The 18,513-nt window shown below is 39.4% G+C and overlaps 2 protein-coding genes across 5 annotated transcripts in view; one reads left to right on the plus strand and one right to left on the minus strand.

Annotated features, from left to right (window-relative positions):
• sftpbb (surfactant protein Bb) overlaps positions 1-18,513 on the plus strand; it is a 298,486-nt gene that overhangs the window by 175,990 nt on the left and 103,983 nt on the right. The gene's annotated exons all lie outside the window — the stretch shown is intronic.
• Positions 1-18,513, minus strand: part of smtnb (smoothelin b) — a 133,660-nt gene that overhangs the window by 4,282 nt on the left and 110,865 nt on the right. For 3 of the 4 annotated variants that reach the window (XM_056458823.1, XM_056458821.1, XM_056458824.1), the window contains 6 exons: positions 17,256-17,417; positions 16,425-16,487; positions 16,274-16,337; positions 12,562-12,726; positions 11,881-12,001; positions 10,365-10,516 (listed from right to left, as the gene is read on the minus strand). In XM_056458823.1, coding sequence (XP_056314798.1) covers positions 10,365-10,516; positions 11,881-12,001; positions 12,562-12,726; positions 16,274-16,337; positions 16,425-16,487; positions 17,256-17,417 — 727 coding nt within the window. Of the gene's footprint in view, positions 1-89; positions 261-10,364; positions 10,517-11,880; positions 12,002-12,561; positions 12,727-16,273; positions 16,338-16,424; positions 16,488-17,255; positions 17,418-18,513 lie in introns of all 4 variants that reach the window. The other variant, XM_056458822.1, reaches the window with a different exon arrangement.

Below are 18,513 nucleotides of genomic sequence, written 5' to 3' on the forward strand. Positions count from 1 at the left end.
GTTTGTCCTGTTGGTCATGGTTAAAGTTTAGTCCAGCTCTGCACTGAGGATCTGCATCAGTCTCCTCACAGGCCGGATCTGACTCTCACCGTTTTTGGCCTGAGTTTTGACTCTAGGAGGAGTTTTTGGTTTTGACCAGGCCCTTCTGCACCAGTCCCCTGTAGAACTCCTGGAGGTACGTGTACACGCACTTCCAGTCGGGCTCCCGCATCCGCACCATATCCTCCACGTCCAGCAGCTGCGGACAGTCTGCCAGCCTCCTGCTCGCACGCGGACACAACGGTGACACGTACACACAGAACAGGCGGAGTGCAGTGAGGAGAGAGAGAAATCACACAGACAAACAAAGACAAGACAACATCAGAAAACTGTGATGATGATGATGATGATGACAGCATGTGTTTTCATGCCTCACAACATACACACACACATGTGCAAAGACAAACAACAATGCATTCATTTGGTGATCTCAATCTGCAAAATGTGCCTGTGAGGAAGAAGAACATGGAGACAGTGGGAACGTTTACATGCACCTAACTAATCCTTTTATAATTGGACTCAGAAATGTTCATGTAAAACACATTAACCCTTGTGTATTGCTTAAATTGACCACCCTTTGGTTATGTTGGGGGCTGTTTTTGCCCCATTGACTTCCATTATAATCGTATTTTTTGAATGCAAAGCCACAACATCATGTTATCCTGTATGTATTCTTGATTGTTGGTGGTTTACCCTTTTGGGAAGAGGGACAATTTGTAATCACAACTGTTGATCATCAGCTGGCAGCATTAAGCATTTTGAGCATGAGCAAAAAAAAAAAAGAGTTATATGGAGTAAAACAGTAAGTGTATTTATGCACACACACTATAATATATGTTTACTACGGTGTACACTACCTGACAAAAGTCTTGTTGCCTATCCAAGTTTTAGGAACAACAAGTAATAACTTGACTTCTAGTTGATCATTTGGTATCAGAAGTGGCTTATATAAAAGGCAAAGGCCTCTAGATTACGCTGATTTGACCAAAATAAAATATGATCATGTCTTGATTTTTAATGATTTAATTAGGACAGTAAGGTCTGACTTTACTTAGATAAAAGTCTTGTCACTGAACTGAACAGTATAGAATATGTGGTCATGCTGCAGTGGAAACAGAATGAATATTGTGTCTGACTCCATCATGAGCTTGGAGGACTGCATCCATACATCTCTGCAATGACTCAAATCACTGATTAATAAAGTCATCTGGAATGGCAAAGAAAGCGTTCTTGCAGGACTCCCAGAGTTCATCAAGACTCTTTGGATTAATCTTCAATGCCTCCTCCATTTAACCCCAGAAATGCTCAATAATGTTCACATCTGATGACTGGGCTGGCCAATCCTGGAGCTCCTTGACATTCTTTGCTTTCAGGAACTTTGATGTGGAGGCTGAAGTATGAGAAGGAGCGCTATCCTGCTGGAGAATTTGCCCTCTCCTGTGGTTTGTAATGTAATGGGCAGCACAAATGTCTTGATACCTCAGGCTGTTGATGTTGCCATCCACCCTGCAGATCTCTCGCACGCCCCCATACTGAATGTAACCCCAAACCATGATTTGTCCTTCACCAAACTTGACTGAACTCTGACAATCTTAGGTCCATGCAGGTTCCAGTAGGTCTTCTGCAGTATTTGTGATTATTGGGATTCAGTTCAACAGATCATTCATCAGAAAAATCCACCTTCTGACACTTTTATGTCAAGTTATTATTTGCTGCTCTTACAAATGGGATCGGCGACAAGACTTTTGTCAGGTAGTGTTTTCTGAGAGCTGACCTGCTTATTTTGATTTTCTCAGATATAGGCAGTAACTAACCTTTTTTTGTACTTCAACTGATGATCAGAAGCCAAAATTACGTATTGTCCCTCTTCCCAACAGGGAAAATCTCCATCAATAAAGAATACAAAATAATATGGTGTCACAGCTTTGCAATCAATTAATGTGATTATAATGTAAGTCAATGGGGCAAAAACAGCCCCCAACATAATGAAAGGGTGGTCAATTTGAGTGTTTTTGAACATTTTCAAAGCATTTTCCCAAAATATGTGTCAAAATAAGATTTGTCACCAAAAATCATACCATTCGCTGAAACACAGAAAGCTGTGGCCAAATTAAGACTCAAAATGAGCCCAGAGTGGATGAAAACGACCCAGCAGCACACAAGGGAAGTCACCAATCTTGGTCCTGGAGGGCCGGTGTCCCGGCAGAGTTTAGCTCCAACTTGCCTCATCACACCTGTTTCAAGTATACCCAGTAACAGCTTGATTAGCTTGTTCAGGTGTGTTTGATTAGGGTTGGAGCTAAACTCTGCGGGACACCGGCCCTCCACGAACAAATTTGATGACCCTTGACCTAAATGATCCAGTTGAACTTGAATCGAATGAAATTTCGATCGGATTGCATGGGGTGGTTTATTCCTTCTGTCATCCAATCCAACAGCAAAGAAAATGAATATTTAAATGCTTGAATCTGAGTACTTTCTGAAGTATCTGGTGCTGAGTATATTCTGAAGTATCTGGTGCTGAGTACTTTCTGAAGTATCTGGTGCTGAGTATATTCTGAAGTATCTGGTGCTGAGTATATTCTGAAGTATCTGGTGCTGAGTATATTCTGAAGTATCTGGTGCTGAGTATATTCTCAAGTATCTGGTGCTGAGTATATTCTGAAGTATCTGGTGCTGAGTATATTCTGAAGAATCTGGTGCTGAGTATATTCTGAAGTATCTGGTGCTGAGTATATTCTGAAGTATCTGGTGCTGAGTATATTTTGAAGTATCTGGTGCTGAGTATATTCTGAAGTATCTGGTGCTGAGTATATTCTGAAGTCTCTGGTGCTGAGTATATTCTGAAGTATCTGGTGCTGAGTATATTCTGAAGTCTCTGGTGCTGAGTATATTCTGAAGTATCTGGTGCTGAGTATATTCTGAAGTATCTGGTGCTGAGTACTTTCTGAAGTATCTGGTGCTCAGTACTTTCTGAAGTATCTGGTGCTGAGTATATTCTGAAGTATCTGGTGCTGAGTATATTCTGAAGTATCTGGTGCTGAGTATATTCTGAAGTATCTGGTGCTGAGTATATTCTGAAGTATCTAGTGAGTAAATTCTGAAGTATCTGGTGCTGAGTATATTCTGAAGTATCTGGTGCAGAGTATATTTTGAAGTATCTGGTGCTGAGTATATTCTGAAGTATCTGGTGCTGAGTAAATTCTGAAGTATCTGGTGCTGAGTATATTCTGAATTATCTGGTGAGTATATTCTGAAGTATCTAGTGCTGAGTATATTCTGAAGTATCTGGTGCTGAGTATATTCTGAAGTATCTGGTGCTGAGTATATTCTGAAGTATCTGGTGCTGAGTATATTCTGAAGTATCTGGTGCTGAGTATATTCTGAAGTATCTGGTGCTGAGTATATTCTGAAGTATCTGGTGCTGAGTATATTCTGAAGTATCTGGTGCTGAGTATATTCTGAAATATCTGGTGCTGAGTATATTCTGAAGTATCTGGTGCTGAGTATATTCTGAAGTATCTGGTGCTGAGTATATTCTGAAGTATCTGGTGCTGAGTATATTCTGAAGTATCTGGTGCTGAGTACTTTCTGAAGTATCTGGTGCTGAGTATATTCTGAAGTATCTGGTGCTGAGTATATTCTGAAGTATCTAGTGAGTAAATTCTGAAGTATCTGGTGCTGAGTATATTCTGAAGTATCTAGTGAGTAAATTCTGAAGTATCTGGTGCTGAGTATATTCTGAAGTATCTGGTGCAGAGTATATTTTGAAGTATCTGGTGCTGAGTATATTCTGAAGTATCTGGTGCTGAGTAAATTCTGAAGTATCTGGTGCTGAGTATATTCTGAATTATCTGGTGCTGAGTAAATTCTGAAGTATCTGGTGCTGAGTAAATTCTGAAGTATCTGGTGCTGAGTATATTCTGAAATATCTGGTGCTGAGTATATTCTGAAGTATCTGGTGCTGAGTATATTCTGAAGTATCTGGTGCTGAGTATATTCTGAAGTATCTGGTGCTGAGTATATTCTGAAGTATCTGGTGCTGAGTATATTCTGAAGTATCTGGTGCTGAGTACTTTCTGAAGTATCTGGTGCTGAGTATATTCTGAAGTCTCTGGTGCTGAGTATATTCTGAAGTCTCTGGTGCTGAGTATATTCTGAAGTATCTGGTGCTGAGTATATTCTGAAGTATCTGGTGCTGAGTATATTCTGAAGTATCTGGTGCTGAGTATATTCTGAAGTATCTGGTGCTGAGTACTTTCTGAAGTATCTGGTGCTGAGTATATTCTGAAGTCTCTGGTGCTGAGTATATTCTGAAGTCTCTGGTGCTGAGTATATTCTGAAGTATCTGGTGCTGAGTATATTCTGAAGTATCTGGTGCTGAGTACTTTCTGAAGTATCTGGTGCTCAGTACTTTCTGAAGTATCTGGTGCTGAGTATATTCTGAAGTCTCTGGTGCTGAGTATATTCTGAAGTATCTGGTGCTGAGTATATTCTGAAGTATCTGGTGCTGAGTACTTTCTGAAGTATCTGGTGCTCAGTACTTTCTGAAGTATCTGGTGCTGAGTATATTCTGAAGTATCTGGTGCTGAGTATATTCTGAAGTATCTGGTGCTGAGTATATTCTGAAGTATCTGGTGCTGAGTATATTCTGAAGTATCTAGTGAGTAAATTCTGAAGTATCTGGTGCTGAGTATATTCTGAAGTATCTGGTGCAGAGTATATTTTGAAGTATCTGGTGCTGAGTATATTCTGAAGTATCTGGTGCTGAGTAAATTCTGAAGTATCTGGTGCTGAGTATATTCTGAATTATCTGGTGAGTATATTCTGAAGTATCTAGTGCTGAGTATATTCTGAAGTATCTGGTGCTGAGTATATTCTGAAGTATCTGGTGCTGAGTATATTCTGAAGTATCTGGTGCTGAGTATATTCTGAAGTATCTGGTGCTGAGTATATTCTGAAGTATCTGGTGCTGAGTATATTCTGAAATATCTGGTGCTGAGTATATTCTGAAGTATCTGGTGCTGAGTATATTCTGAAGTATCTGGTGCTGAGTATATTCTGAAGTATCTGGTGCTGAGTATATTCTGAAGTATCTGGTGCTGAGTATATTCTGAAGTATCTGGTGCTGAGTACTTTCTGAAGTATCTGGTGCTGAGTATATTCTGAAGTATCTGGTGCTGAGTATATTCTGAAGTATCTAGTGAGTAAATTCTGAAGTATCTGGTGCTGAGTATATTCTGAAGTATCTAGTGAGTAAATTCTGAAGTATCTGGTGCTGAGTATATTCTGAAGTATCTGGTGCAGAGTATATTTTGAAGTATCTGGTGCTGAGTATATTCTGAAGTATCTGGTGCTGAGTATATTCTGAATTATCTGGTGCTGAGTAAATTCTGAAGTATCTGGTGCTGAGTAAATTCTGAAGTATCTGGTGCTGAGTATATTCTGAAGTATCTGGTGCTGAGTATATTCTGAAGTATCTGGTGCTGAGTATATTCTGAAGTATCTGGTGCTGAGTATATTCTGAAGTATCTGGTGCTGAGTATATTCTGAAGTATCTGGTGCTGAGTATATTCTGAAGTATCTGGTGCTGAGTACTTTCTGAAGTATCTGGTGCTGAGTATATTCTGAAGTATCTGGTGCTGAGTATATTCTGAAGTATCTAGTGAGTAAATTCTGAAGTATCTGGTGCTGAGTATATTCTGAAGTATCTAGTGAGTAAATTCTGAAGTATCTGGTGCTGAGTATATTCTGAAGTATCTGGTGCTGAGTATATTCTGAAGTATCTGGTGCAGAGTATATTTTGAAGTATCTGGTGCTGAGTATATTCTGAATTATCTGGTGCTGAGTAAATTCTGAAGTATCTGGTGCTGAGTAAATTCTGAAGTATCTGGTGCTGAGTATATTCTGAAATATCTGGTGCTGAGTATATTCTGAAGTATCTGGTGAGTATATTCTGAAGTATCTGGTGCTGAGTATATTCTGAAGTATCTGGTGCTGAGTATATTCTGAAGTATCTGGTGCTGAGTATATTCTGAAGTATCTGGTGCTGAGTATATTCTGAAGTATCTGGTGCACATGCGCAGTGGGATGTTGGCCTGCATTAGTCTGCACGTATTTCAATAAATGCATGATAAAGCATGTAAAACTGCTGACATTACATTATATCAGTATATAATGACATATAATGATATATGCTGTTAATTAAAGCAATGATTTCAATTTAGAAATGCGCTGTAACCTAAATATAAGTTTAAAGAAGCCCTATAAATACAGTAGTATAATTTAAATAAATGAAATTAAATACAGTAGAAGTAAAATATTAGAAAGTAGAATTAAGAAATGAAACAAAAAGAAATAATAAACTGTTTAATGCTAAAAAGAGGCAGGGGACACCATGGGAAAAAAAATTAACTGAATTGATGAAAGTTGGTGCATGTAAACATTGAGAGGCATTAAGAGTAGCAATGCAGATCGTGACGGCTAAACATGTAAACCTTCATCTGCAGACAAACATGTTTGGTCTGGTAGTGAAACAGACTGTAGAGAGTCTGAAGCTCAGTGAGGGGTCATGCTGTGCAAACTGCTCACATTAAAGGCACACATCTGATACTGCTGGAGCTGAAGAGTTTTGTCTGCACTGCAAAAAAATGCTTACTTCGAGTTTGTCTTGCTTCTAGTCCAAATATCAATAAATGTATTTTCTAGACAAGGCAAAAAAATATTGTCTCGTTTTAAGAAATAATATGTCAAAATTAAGTGAGTTTTTCATTAAATCAGCAAAAGATTCTGCCAATGGTGTAAGAAAACAATCTTATGTCAAAAGGAAAAGCAAGATTATTGTAAATGAATTAATAAATTTGATGACAAAACCAGAACAAATGTACAACATTTTATAAATATCACTTTTCTATTATAATAATAAAAAAACAGCAATAAATAACACAAGATTAAATCTAAAATGCTTTTTAAGGTTTACTCTTGGTACAAATGTGACCCGTTTTTGAAGGAGTCGCAGTAAAAACATTTCCTTTAAAGTCTCTCCACATCAAAATCACTGTCTGATAATTAAAAACACATTAAAACATTAAGTGAGGTTTATTCATAAACTAATTTCGAGAGGATCACGTGCTTATGATTTATCACAGCCGGTTTCATATTAAGCTAATCAGTATCATCCAATCATATGAGCCATAAGCTACTATAAATAACCACAGTTTTCAGTCCACTTTATCTTCGTTTGGAAGAAACCCCCCTTCCTCCCCGTTCTCCTCCTTCACTATAGATCGGGCAGCACGGAGGCCCAGAGGTTAGCACTGTTAGCCCCACAGCAAGAACACTGCCAGCCCTGGTCCTGCCAGGTCGGTAGGTGTTTCTGTGAGGAGTTCGTATATTCTCCCCGTGTCCGCGTGGGTTTTCCCCGGGTTCTCCGGTTTCCTCCCACCACCCAAAGATATACATCATGCATAACAATCAAGCATTTGTCTAGCCCCCTTTTTTCCTCACATGTTCCCTTAGCTACTGCAGACGGGGAGTTCTGAGATCCACCGAGCTCAGGCTCCCCTCTCGCTCTGCAAATGGGAGGAAGCCCCGGGCTCGAGGATCCCTTGAGCTTGGGGCTCTCTCCCGGGACAGCATGCCAAACAAGCTTTTGATGAATCATCAGCTAAGTGTGAACTCTTGAAAAACATTTGAACATTAAAAACAGGGCATTCCAAAAGTATATGTTTAACACTGGTTTCTGTTGCAATATTGACCTTTTGGCGAAACTTTTCCTTTGAACAAACACTCTTATTGGAAACAATAAGTCAAAATTAAGTGAGTCATTAAAACAAGCAAAATAATCTTCCAATGGGGTGAGCAAAATAATCTTACGTCAATCAGGAAAAACAAGATTATTTTGCTCACCCCACTGGAAGATTATTTTGCTTGTTTTCAAGAGTTCACACTTAGCTGATGGTTGATTATAAAGTGTGTTTGGCATGCGGTCCCGGGAGAGAGCACTGAGCTCATAAGATCCTCGAGTCCTGGGCTCCCTCCCGTTTGCAAGGCGAGAGGGGAGTTTGAGCTCAGGTAGATCGAGAACTCCTCTGCAGTAGTAGCTAATGAACAGATAGTGATTGCTCTTAAGAGATAACTACTTACTAGGAGCATGTCTATGGTGCTGATTTGGATTAGTCAATTCACTTAAGTTGCATGTTTTTGAACGGTGGGAGGAAATCGGGGAACCCGGGGGAAACCCATGTGAGCACGGGGAGAACGTGTAAACTCCACACAGAAACGTTGGCTGGCTTGGTAGGGACTAGAACCAGTGACGTTCTTGCTGTGAGGTAACAGTGCTAACCACTGGGCCACCGCGCCACCCATCTAGGAAAGGAGGAGGGGTAGGGGTGGAAGGGGGGATTCTTCAAAATGAAAATGGCTGTTATATGGAACTGAGGGTATTTATAGTGGCTTAGGAATCATCTGACTGGAGAATCATAAATTGAATAATGCAGGGCCGGCTGTAAGCAATCAAACACGTGATCCTCTCGAAATTAGTCTATAAATAAACTTCACTTAATGAAAGACTCACTTAATTTTGGCATATTATTTCTTAAACAAGACAATATGTTTTGCTAATATACCATATAGTCTATTAAAGTTACTAAAAACTCAAAAAAAAAAAAAAAGCAAGACAAAAGAAAGCTGTAGTCGCGTATTGATGAAGAAAACACGGTCAATCATTTCGAATCAGGTGCTAGACACGCTAGCAACAAGGCTAACTTTACAGAGGCCACAAAAACATACATGGAAGCAACTGCTAATCTGAACAGCTCTTTTGACTGATAATGTAATGTTCTCTCAACTTCGTTATGCGTGGTGAAGGTATCGCTTGCTAATATCTCTGCCAGGGTGGCTGAAACAGAGGAGGCGGCTAAAATTCACGAAATCCCGTATTGAATTGCTGGAGAAACGATGAGAGAGAGTGTGGAATGGGAAAAGACATGTGACTTAAGGCTCGTACACACCAGGACGCTTTTCGTTTCGCTTATCGTCAGCATTTTTCGAGACGTTTTTCCGGATTCAAACCCAACTCATTTTCACTGCCGTTGAGCAGAAAAGAGTATGCAAAATCACTCCTTGACGTTAGATGGCGCTACACAACTTTAAGCTTCTGACACCCGCTTGTAACACAGAAGAAAACAGAAGGTTGACACGCTTGTTGTTAAAGTTACTGCCGATTCAAACAAGCATGGATGGTTTAAGTAGCAGCTCCAGCTCTAGCGATGAAGAAATGATTACTGTTCACAGAGCAATAAGCAGCTCCACGTTCATGTCGCCTCTGGGCATCTTCTTCAATGTGCGCTCGCATTGACAGTTTTGCGCTTGAGCGCCTCCTAGTGTTGTTTACTGTAACTTCAGCAGCTCCGTGCACGTGAACAAAAGTGCCAATCTGATTGGTGGAGAAGGTTGACGAGGCGCATCAAAACAAAAAAAAAAACAAGCATGAGGCGTTTCAGAAAAGATTATGCTGGCGTTTTGCGCGTTGATGTGCACGATCAAATTGGCACCCTTTATTTAGTCAAAGAGCGTTAAACACCAATGGAAAACACGAGCAAAAAGCGTCCCGGTGTGCACAGGCCTTCAGAATCAAGATCTCGACGGCAAAACATCAGAATTTTGGGAATAGGTGTAAGCCTACAGAGTTCATGACCAAACCTCTGGAGCTGGTACTGGGTGAAGGGAACGTCGAAAGGCCAGTGCCAATAAATAAAGCCCACAGATGAGAATGCAGTGAAGCGGAACTAACAATCAGCAGTACTGCGAGACTGAATTCACCTTTAGGCTTCTAATGACCTGCAATTACAAGCAATTACAGACGGTGCCTTTAATGAACTGACAGCCGTGGTGCTGAGATAAACCAGTGCTCGGTCAGGTGGAGGAGGAATGAAATGAGAAGGAGTCTACTGGAATCATCTGGACACAGACCAGCCGGGTCAAAGCTAATAACAGGGGAAGAGTGTTAAACCTGTTTCTCAGGTAAACACACACTACTGACGCTCTCCTCCATCAGCAGACACTATATCTGAAGCAAACTGCTGGGTGCTTCCCATTTAGAAAGGAGCTTGAATGCATGAATGTTACTGGGAGACAGAAAAGGAGCATGTAAATAATGGTTTAAAAAGCTAGCAATGAAGGCTGTTCTATTTCCGGTTACACTTTACAATAAGGTTGAATTAGTTCATGTTAGCTAATGCATTTATTAACCTGAAATTCACCCACAGTGTCAGATTGTAGTTGTTATTTGAATGCTTCAGTGTGATATTAGCATGTGGACTCACTCTGCTGTGCTGAAGGCCGTCTCGAAGTTCTGCCTGCGGTTGCTGGGGCTGAGGCTGGAGTAATCGAAGGCCTCTGGGAAGAAGTTATGCACCAGAGCACAGAAAGCCATACCGTCACTCCAGCTGGAGGAGAAGTTCTGGATGTCCACATTCTGCATCACATGAAGGACAGAGATCAACAATATGGAGTAGGCATAGCCCGGTGTAAGATTCTGACGGTATGTTAACCTTGGATAAAAACAATTGTGGTCTATCATGTCTAAATCTTGATCAAGTCTAAAGCCTGTTTCACACCGCAAGCGTCAGCAGTGCGTGAGCAGAGCGTGAGCAGCGTGTGTTTATTTGGCGTCCATGTAAACAGATTAGAGCTTTCATACCGCACGCAGCAGCAGCGTGTCAGTGTGAGGCGTGAGCGTCGCTGAAGCAGCAGTAGCGATAGCTTCAGCGCTGGGTCTATTTTTGCCGCGCTGCTCATGCTCAATTAAAGTGACCAAAATGACCAAAACACATTGAATGACAGTAAAAAGTAGCTTTTTTACCCAATAAATGCGGTAATAATATTAACTGATTTATATATAATCAATCAAATGAACTTAAACGATTAAAAACTGCAACAAACATTTATTTAGGCTACAAAACTAAATGTAAAACAATTTTAGTATCAGTTTTGCTTAAGTTGCTCACTAGTGTTGCAGGAGAGGGGAAATAGAAAGTGGCCGGCTGCTTTAAGACTGCTATTTACAGGAGTTGTAGTCCATAGCGAACTGTATTGTGGGTAGTGTAGTTCGACACACATGCTAGATGATGTGAGCTCGCCGTGTGCTGTGCTGCTGAAGCAAAGGAAGAAAGTTTTATTCAGCTTTGTTTTATGTTCACTCAAGTTATTCCACCCGGGAGCTGTTTACACTGTGAACCTGACAACACGGAAATAAGTAAAAGAAGGGCATGCATTGATTACATTTGTCCGTCTCATCCTGTTACTCTGCCGCTGGACATTACTGAAGCGGAGAAAGTAACACTAGTTTGATCATGTATAAATTTCATTATAACTATATTGTATAAATATTATTATAACTAGGCCTACAACAACCTGACAATAAAAACCAAGAGACATGATATCACAGGCGATTGTCTATTGAGTGCAGCAGACATGAATGACACTCCTCATAGAGCTTGAGAAGCAGACAGTACTGTATGATCTATATCATTTGTAAAATAAAGACTTGCAGGTTAAAGAAACAGCATAGGAGGAGGTTGCTGCAAGCCTTGGTGCAGATGAAAAGTTTTTTTATAAGTATATTTGTATATATAGAGAGAGATATGTAACTAGATAGAATAGACAGAGATAGATTGATCTCTTCCGAAGAGCTGCGCGCTGCAGACGCAGCTGGTGTGAAAGGCAAACGCCTGCGTGCTGCTTCTGCTCTCCTCACCCACTGCTTTCGCCTGCGGTGTGAAACAGCCATAAGTCTAGATTTGTGCGTCAGTCAGGTGCTGTTTTTTTCCTCTGTGTTACCTCGTATGATCGGGTCTTGGATCTGCACCAGTCCAGGAGCATCTGTTTGATGGAGTTTGCGTTGGGCACACCAAAGCTGGTGGAGCGCTGAACCCTGTTCACCTGAGCAATCGCTGAGTTCCTGCAGACAGAAGGATGAACTTTAGATGGGGCTTCTATCAAATTACTAACATTAGCTGCGTTTCCATTAGGGCTAAAAACCTGACACAGATTCATTCTTCTATGGTATATATTGCGACGGTGTATAATTTCTCCAGATGATATGATTAGGTCTATTTGGAAAGAATTCATCATTTTAGATACACTGGGATGATTTTGTAAGGGAGTGCATATACAAATAAATATAATAAATCAATCATAAACGTTGAGAAATACAGTAGATCAATGATACTGTACAGAAAAAATACACAGTGCTTTATGATTTTCTGGAAGTCTAGCAATATTCAGATGCACAAATGTAATAATCCCATGTAAAATAACACTGCGTACTCTTTGTTGTGTATATGCATAAATACAATTAATCTTTCTTAAAGGGGTGCTCCACAGTGTATTTGTAAGGCTTGGTTGTGTTTATAAGATGCAAAGCAATGTGTGCGCATGCTTTATTTGTAGAAAATCACATTACATTTTTCATATATCTTATTTAAACAGTGCTGTTGTCTGAAGTGCAGCAGTTCTCACCCGCTGGTGTTCTCCAGCTTCTCGATCATGGCTTTTCGGGCCTGAGCTGCAGATGTCTTTGGTAACGTCTGAGCCCTCATGAGCTCCGATCTCTCGGCCTGTCTGCGATCCAGAGCTGAAGATCTGCTGGAGCTGCGGGTCGTGTTGTCCTCACGGTCAAAAACACTTCAACACCGAGAAGAAAAACAGTTTAAGAGTTCACAATTACACATTGCTTGATAATAATAGCAGGTTTGGCGTGCTGTGCAGGGAGAGAACACTGAGCTCGGAGACAATTGAGCTCAGGGCTCCCGCCTGGTCAATGAGCATGTAAGGGCGTACGAGATCAGGTAAGTCTCGAGAGCTTCCCTTGGTAAAGATGGAAAGGGGGGAGATGGGGTGGACGGGGGATTCTTCAAAAAATGAAGATGATGGAGTAATGCTAGTCAGGCTATTTATAGTGAGTTTGAAATAATCCGATTGGCTTACTAATGATTACAGATGAGGGACCAGCTGCGATCAATCATATCACATGCTCCACTTGGAATTAGTTTGTGACACTTCACATATAAGAAAGACTTTATATCACCCCAAAATAACTATAACAAAATATAATAACAAAAATAACTGTTCATCTGAGTCAGTGTGCCTCTTAATATACAATACCGGTCCAAAGTTTGGGGTCAGTAGGATTTTAATAAGCTTCTCCTGCTCACCAAGGCTGCATTTATTTCATCAAAAATACAGTACAGATTGTACATTTGTGAAATGTTATTGCACTATATAATAACTGTTTAAAAGTAGTTCATAATTTAATTTAATAATTGATTCCAGTGATTTTAAAGATGAATTTTCAGCTTCATTACTTCAGTCTTCAGATCACATGATCCTTCAGAAATCACCATAATCATTCATTAATTTTCTTTTTGGCTTAGTCCCTTTATTAATCTGGGGTCGCCACAGCGGAATAAACCGCCAACTTATCCAGGATTTGTTTTACGCAGCGGATGCCCTTCCAGCCGCAACCCATCTCTGGGAAACATCCATACATTAACACTCATACAATACGGACAATTTAGCCTTCCGAATTAACCTGAACCACATGTCTTTGGCCTGTGGGGGACACCAGAGCACCCGGAGGAAACCTAAGCGAACGCAGGGAGAACATGCAAACTCCACACAGAAACTCCAACTGACCCAGCCGAGGCTCGAACCGGCGACCTTTTTGCTGTGAGGCGACAGCACTACCTACCACGCCACTGCATCGCAAATCACTCTAATATTAATTATTATTATTATTATTAATGGTAATAGTGATAAAAGCGAGAAAAGCAGTTATTAAAAAGTTTAATAAATATTTAAAAGTTAACACATTTTTTACATTTAATAAATGCCGCCTTGATGAACAGAATAATAATAATAAAAATAAATAATAAATAAAAAAACTTGACCCCAAACTTCTGACCAGTAGTGCATTTGGTGGAAAAAACTATATTTCCAGAAGTGTAGAAAGGTTATAAATACAATACAGTCACATGAAAAACAATACAGTCACAATACAGACACCCTATTGAATTTCATGGTTTTCCATATCAGAAGTAGAGCTGCACAATATTAAAAAACCTGACAGTTTGATATTGTTTAAAAGATGAGTTTAGTGTCACAAGATGACTGTAGCCAGTTTGGTGACTGTTGCTTTAAGTTGCTTTAAATTCAAATGAGATTGTGCTCTTTTCAAAAGAGGGCGGAGCTACAAATGCCTATGAGTCAGCATAGTGGCAGATTTAAAAACAAGACTGAGGTCCTATGCTAAAGAGAAAGAGATGGTAACTAGTGGGCGGGGCTTTCACCCTCTGATGACACGTACAAAGGGAGAATATTAATCAAAGTGTTTCTGCAGACTGTTTTTAACAAGTGTGATTATAAAAAATTAGAAAGAATTAATAAATTTTTATCATTATAACCTGGTTATATTCACAGACTGCCGCCACACGACTGTGTTTATACCTCTTATAAAAGTAGCTTTGCATAATAGGTCCCCTTTAAGACCTGCCAAAGATCAGATCATGTAATCGCGTATGGAAAAATTGTGATTTATTAGGGTGGCCTAGCTTTTTCACATGACTGTATATGTTAAAATAGAAATCTATATAACATTATGAACGTCTTTACTGTCAAGTTTTCATTCTGAACTCGTCCTCACTGAATAAAAGTAAAAGTCTTGCTCACATTCAAACAATGGAACAAGAAATGCAGGCATTATGGAGTCAATCTAGGGCCATATATACTTGCAAAATAAAAGAGAGATATGCAAACAAAAAATAAAGTATTGAGTAAAAAAATAAATAAATAAATAAATGCAAATCTCCAAAAAAAAAAAAAAAAAAATCACAAAGCAAAAATACATTTTTGAGAAATAAAAACAACAAAAATGAAGAACTGCAAAGGGAACATTAATAAAAAATAAATAAACTATATGTATTTGCAAAACATTGTTATAACATTGCCTTTACAAAACCGGTCTAGTCAATTGCAATGCTCATTTTGATTAGCTTTTCAGTCAACCGTGAGTTTGCGATGCTGTTTTCACTTTGCTCTTCCCGTTTCTGCACGTTTCACTTTGTGGCCCTGATTTGACAAGGGACAGTATCAGTACAGTATCAGTGATCTGCTGTTTTTCTCAATGTTTATGATTGATTTATTATATTTATTCGTATAATATTTATCCCAATGTATCTAAAATTATGAGTCAAGGGAACTTGGGCGTTTACGCCAGGCCTGGACCTACCGGGCTGTAAGACCACCTCGGTGATGCTGTGTTTTCAGGTGATGACGTCGCTTAAATGGAGGCAGGTCTGGGCCTACTGTAAACGCTCAAGTTCCCTTGACTCCCCCACCCCCCTTGTCAAATCAGGGCCACAAAGTGAAACGCGCAAAAGCGTAAAGTGCAAAGTAAAAACAGCATCGCAAACTCACGGCTGAATATATGCAAATATTTTCAGGGTTTTTTTGCACTGCTTGATTTTTATTTGCAGTTCTTTTTGTGTGTGTTATTTCTCATAACTTAATTTTCCCTTTGCAGTTCTTTAATTTATTAGCCAATTTTTATTTTCACTTTTTGGAGATTTGCATTCATTCATTCATTCATTCATTTATTTATTGCTCAATACTTTATTTTTTGTTTGCAAAACTTACATCTATTTTGCAAGTATATATGGCCCTAGTTTGACTCCATAAAGCATAACCAATGATCCCTGTCCATAACATAGTAATTAAAGATTGAGTGTAATTGATATTCACTATTAATAATCTATAATGTTTTTAATAATGTGCCCAAATGATCATTTGACAAAATTATAGTTGGATAGTTAGGATGATGCATATTTCTGGTAACAGATTGAACAATGTTACTTTATAATTACTTTTATTTTTGCATTACCTGATCTTGCTTTGCTTGTGCATTTGTCCCACTGTGTTCTGCCACAGGTTAGCATTGTTATGTATTGTACTTTATATGTATTATTATTGTTTTGTCTCCTTCTCTCTTTTTTGTTGTGGTTTTGTAAAATGCAAAAAGCATGTACATAAATGTTTAAAAAAAACTATGAAAAATCTGACTTTACAGCAGTTTCATACATTCTCTAAAGCCTAAATCATCTGTAACCATTAAACCGCGTACTGTAATGCAAAATGTAAAGAAGGTTTGAGTTGATGTTGACTTTTAAGCACTCACCTTCCAACCTTTCTAGTGGACGTGGTGCTGGAGTAACTGTAGGACTTTGTTTGCGTTGTGCCTTCTGATAAAACAAGAGGAAAGAGGCTTGATGTGAGTGCTGACAGAAACAAAGACTGATAACATACCGTATGGAGTTCAGCAAACTCACTGTCTGTCTTCTGAATGTAGCTGGACTCCATGATGGTGCTGCGGGACGTCCTGCCAGTGTCATCTACACACAGAAGATGACTGAAATATACACTCACTATTTTTTTTTTTACTTAAAATAAATTAGTTGTTGAATCTAAGCTGTTTTTACAGCTTTTAAAAGGCAATCAGCTGATTTTTTTGCTTCAGTAGAACATTAGAATAATGATCCATTAGATAATGTATTTAATAATATTAGCTAAATATGAAGACACTTGTAGAGCATTTATTAATGATAGTTCAACATTTACTAATGCATTATTAAAATGAGTGAGTTAACATGAACTAACTTAAATAAATACCTTAATAAATGTATTACTAATTGTTTGTTCATATTATTAATACATTTATTAAGGTATTTATTTATCTTTGGTCACATTAGTTAATGTTATTTACGTTAAATAACGTTAGTTCATGTTAACTCGCTCACCAACTTTGGATTTTAATAATGCATTAGTAAATTATTATTAAATGCTCGACAAGAGTATTCATACTTAGCTAATATTAGTAAATACATTAACTAATAGATCATTATTCTAAAGCAGGGGTGGGCAAACTCGGTCCTGGAGGGCCGGTGTCCTGCACAGTTTAGCTCCAACTCTAATCAAACACACCTGCTTATGGATTTCTAGTGATCTTGAAGACACTGATTAGCTTGTTCAGGTGTGTTTGATTAGTGTTGGAGCTAAACTGTGCAGGACACCGGCCCTCCAGGACAGAGTTTGCCCACCCCTGTTCTAAAGTGTTACCCTCCTTTAATGTTCTACAGGAAAAAAACACAACGCTGTGGTACCTGTGTGGGAAATACGATTGGTGATGTGACTGACAGTGGAGCCGTCAGCGGAGCGCTCCGTCTTCTTCATCAGCACCTCACTGCTGTCTGCTTTCTTACATCTATCCTCACGCTGCTGTCTGAGCTCTAGCAGACGCTGATCACGCTCCTTCTCCCGCTGGTCTGAGGACACAAACAATACCAAGACCATCAGCGTTGAACGTTGAAAACCATTAGTAGTATCTCTAAAGTGGCACAATATATTGTTTCTGCATTGATATCGCAGCGTTGAGTTGGGATTATAGTTGACCAGAAACCACAGGTCAAAACACACAAGATGTGTAGAGTCGCTGCAGAACTGAACCACAATAGAGTGAAAGTTTGTCCTTTGTATGCGTTTTTATTAATTCCTGTAACTGTGTGAGCATTTTAAGATTGGTTTAAAAGTTTAAAGCAGTGGTCCTCAACCACCGGGCTGTAGATCGGTACCGGTCTGTGGATCAATTGGTACCGGGCCACACAAGAAATCATTAATTATTTCCATTTTATTTATTGTCTGAGTCTGAACAAACTTTAATTTAGAAAAATGACCGGACTCTCTCGGTCACATCTCAGTCACTTGAGCGACCAAATTTAACCCACAAGCAGTAAAATGAGTGAGAAACAGACATCTTTGAAAAGTTTCTTTACGAAGGGGAAAAGGTCCAGTGAAGGACCCGCAAACTGCCAAGGAATGGATCCGCAACCCACTTGTCAACAAATCAGGTGAATCCACCATGGCCGTGCAAGAAGATCAACTGATGGAGATCCCAAATGACGGCGGCCTTTTAGGGGGCCGTTCGCATATCACGTCTTTTCTACAGTTCGCACAAGTTCGTTATTTCTAATGGAGGTGCGTGGCTTGCGCGTGCTCGAGCCTTCCAGACCAGATGCACCCACTTGAATGAAGTCACATGATAAGATTGGAATTATCAGCTTAAGCTTGTGTGGAATAGAGTGGAGGAACTATGACGTCACCTTGTAGGCAATTCGGCTGCTAGCATAAAACTGGTTCCCTCAATAAAATCCCCATAGGTTTTTCCCATAGGCTTTTTGAAGATTGCGAATAATAAGCTCTGTGTTCAAACACTGTTCATTACACTTACACATTTTGTCCAACCGGATAATCCACACACAAAAATACAACTTTTATTACTTTTGGGTCTTAAATGCGAATGCAAGAATTGAAAAGCTAACATTAGGCTATTAACGGACTACCGTGCCTTCAGGGCGCTCGCCT

The sequence above is a fragment of the Danio aesculapii genome, chromosome 5, assembly GCF_903798145.1.
Source record: "Danio aesculapii chromosome 5, fDanAes4.1, whole genome shotgun sequence".
In the NCBI taxonomy this organism is placed as follows: Eukaryota; Metazoa; Chordata; class Actinopteri; order Cypriniformes; family Danionidae; genus Danio; species Danio aesculapii.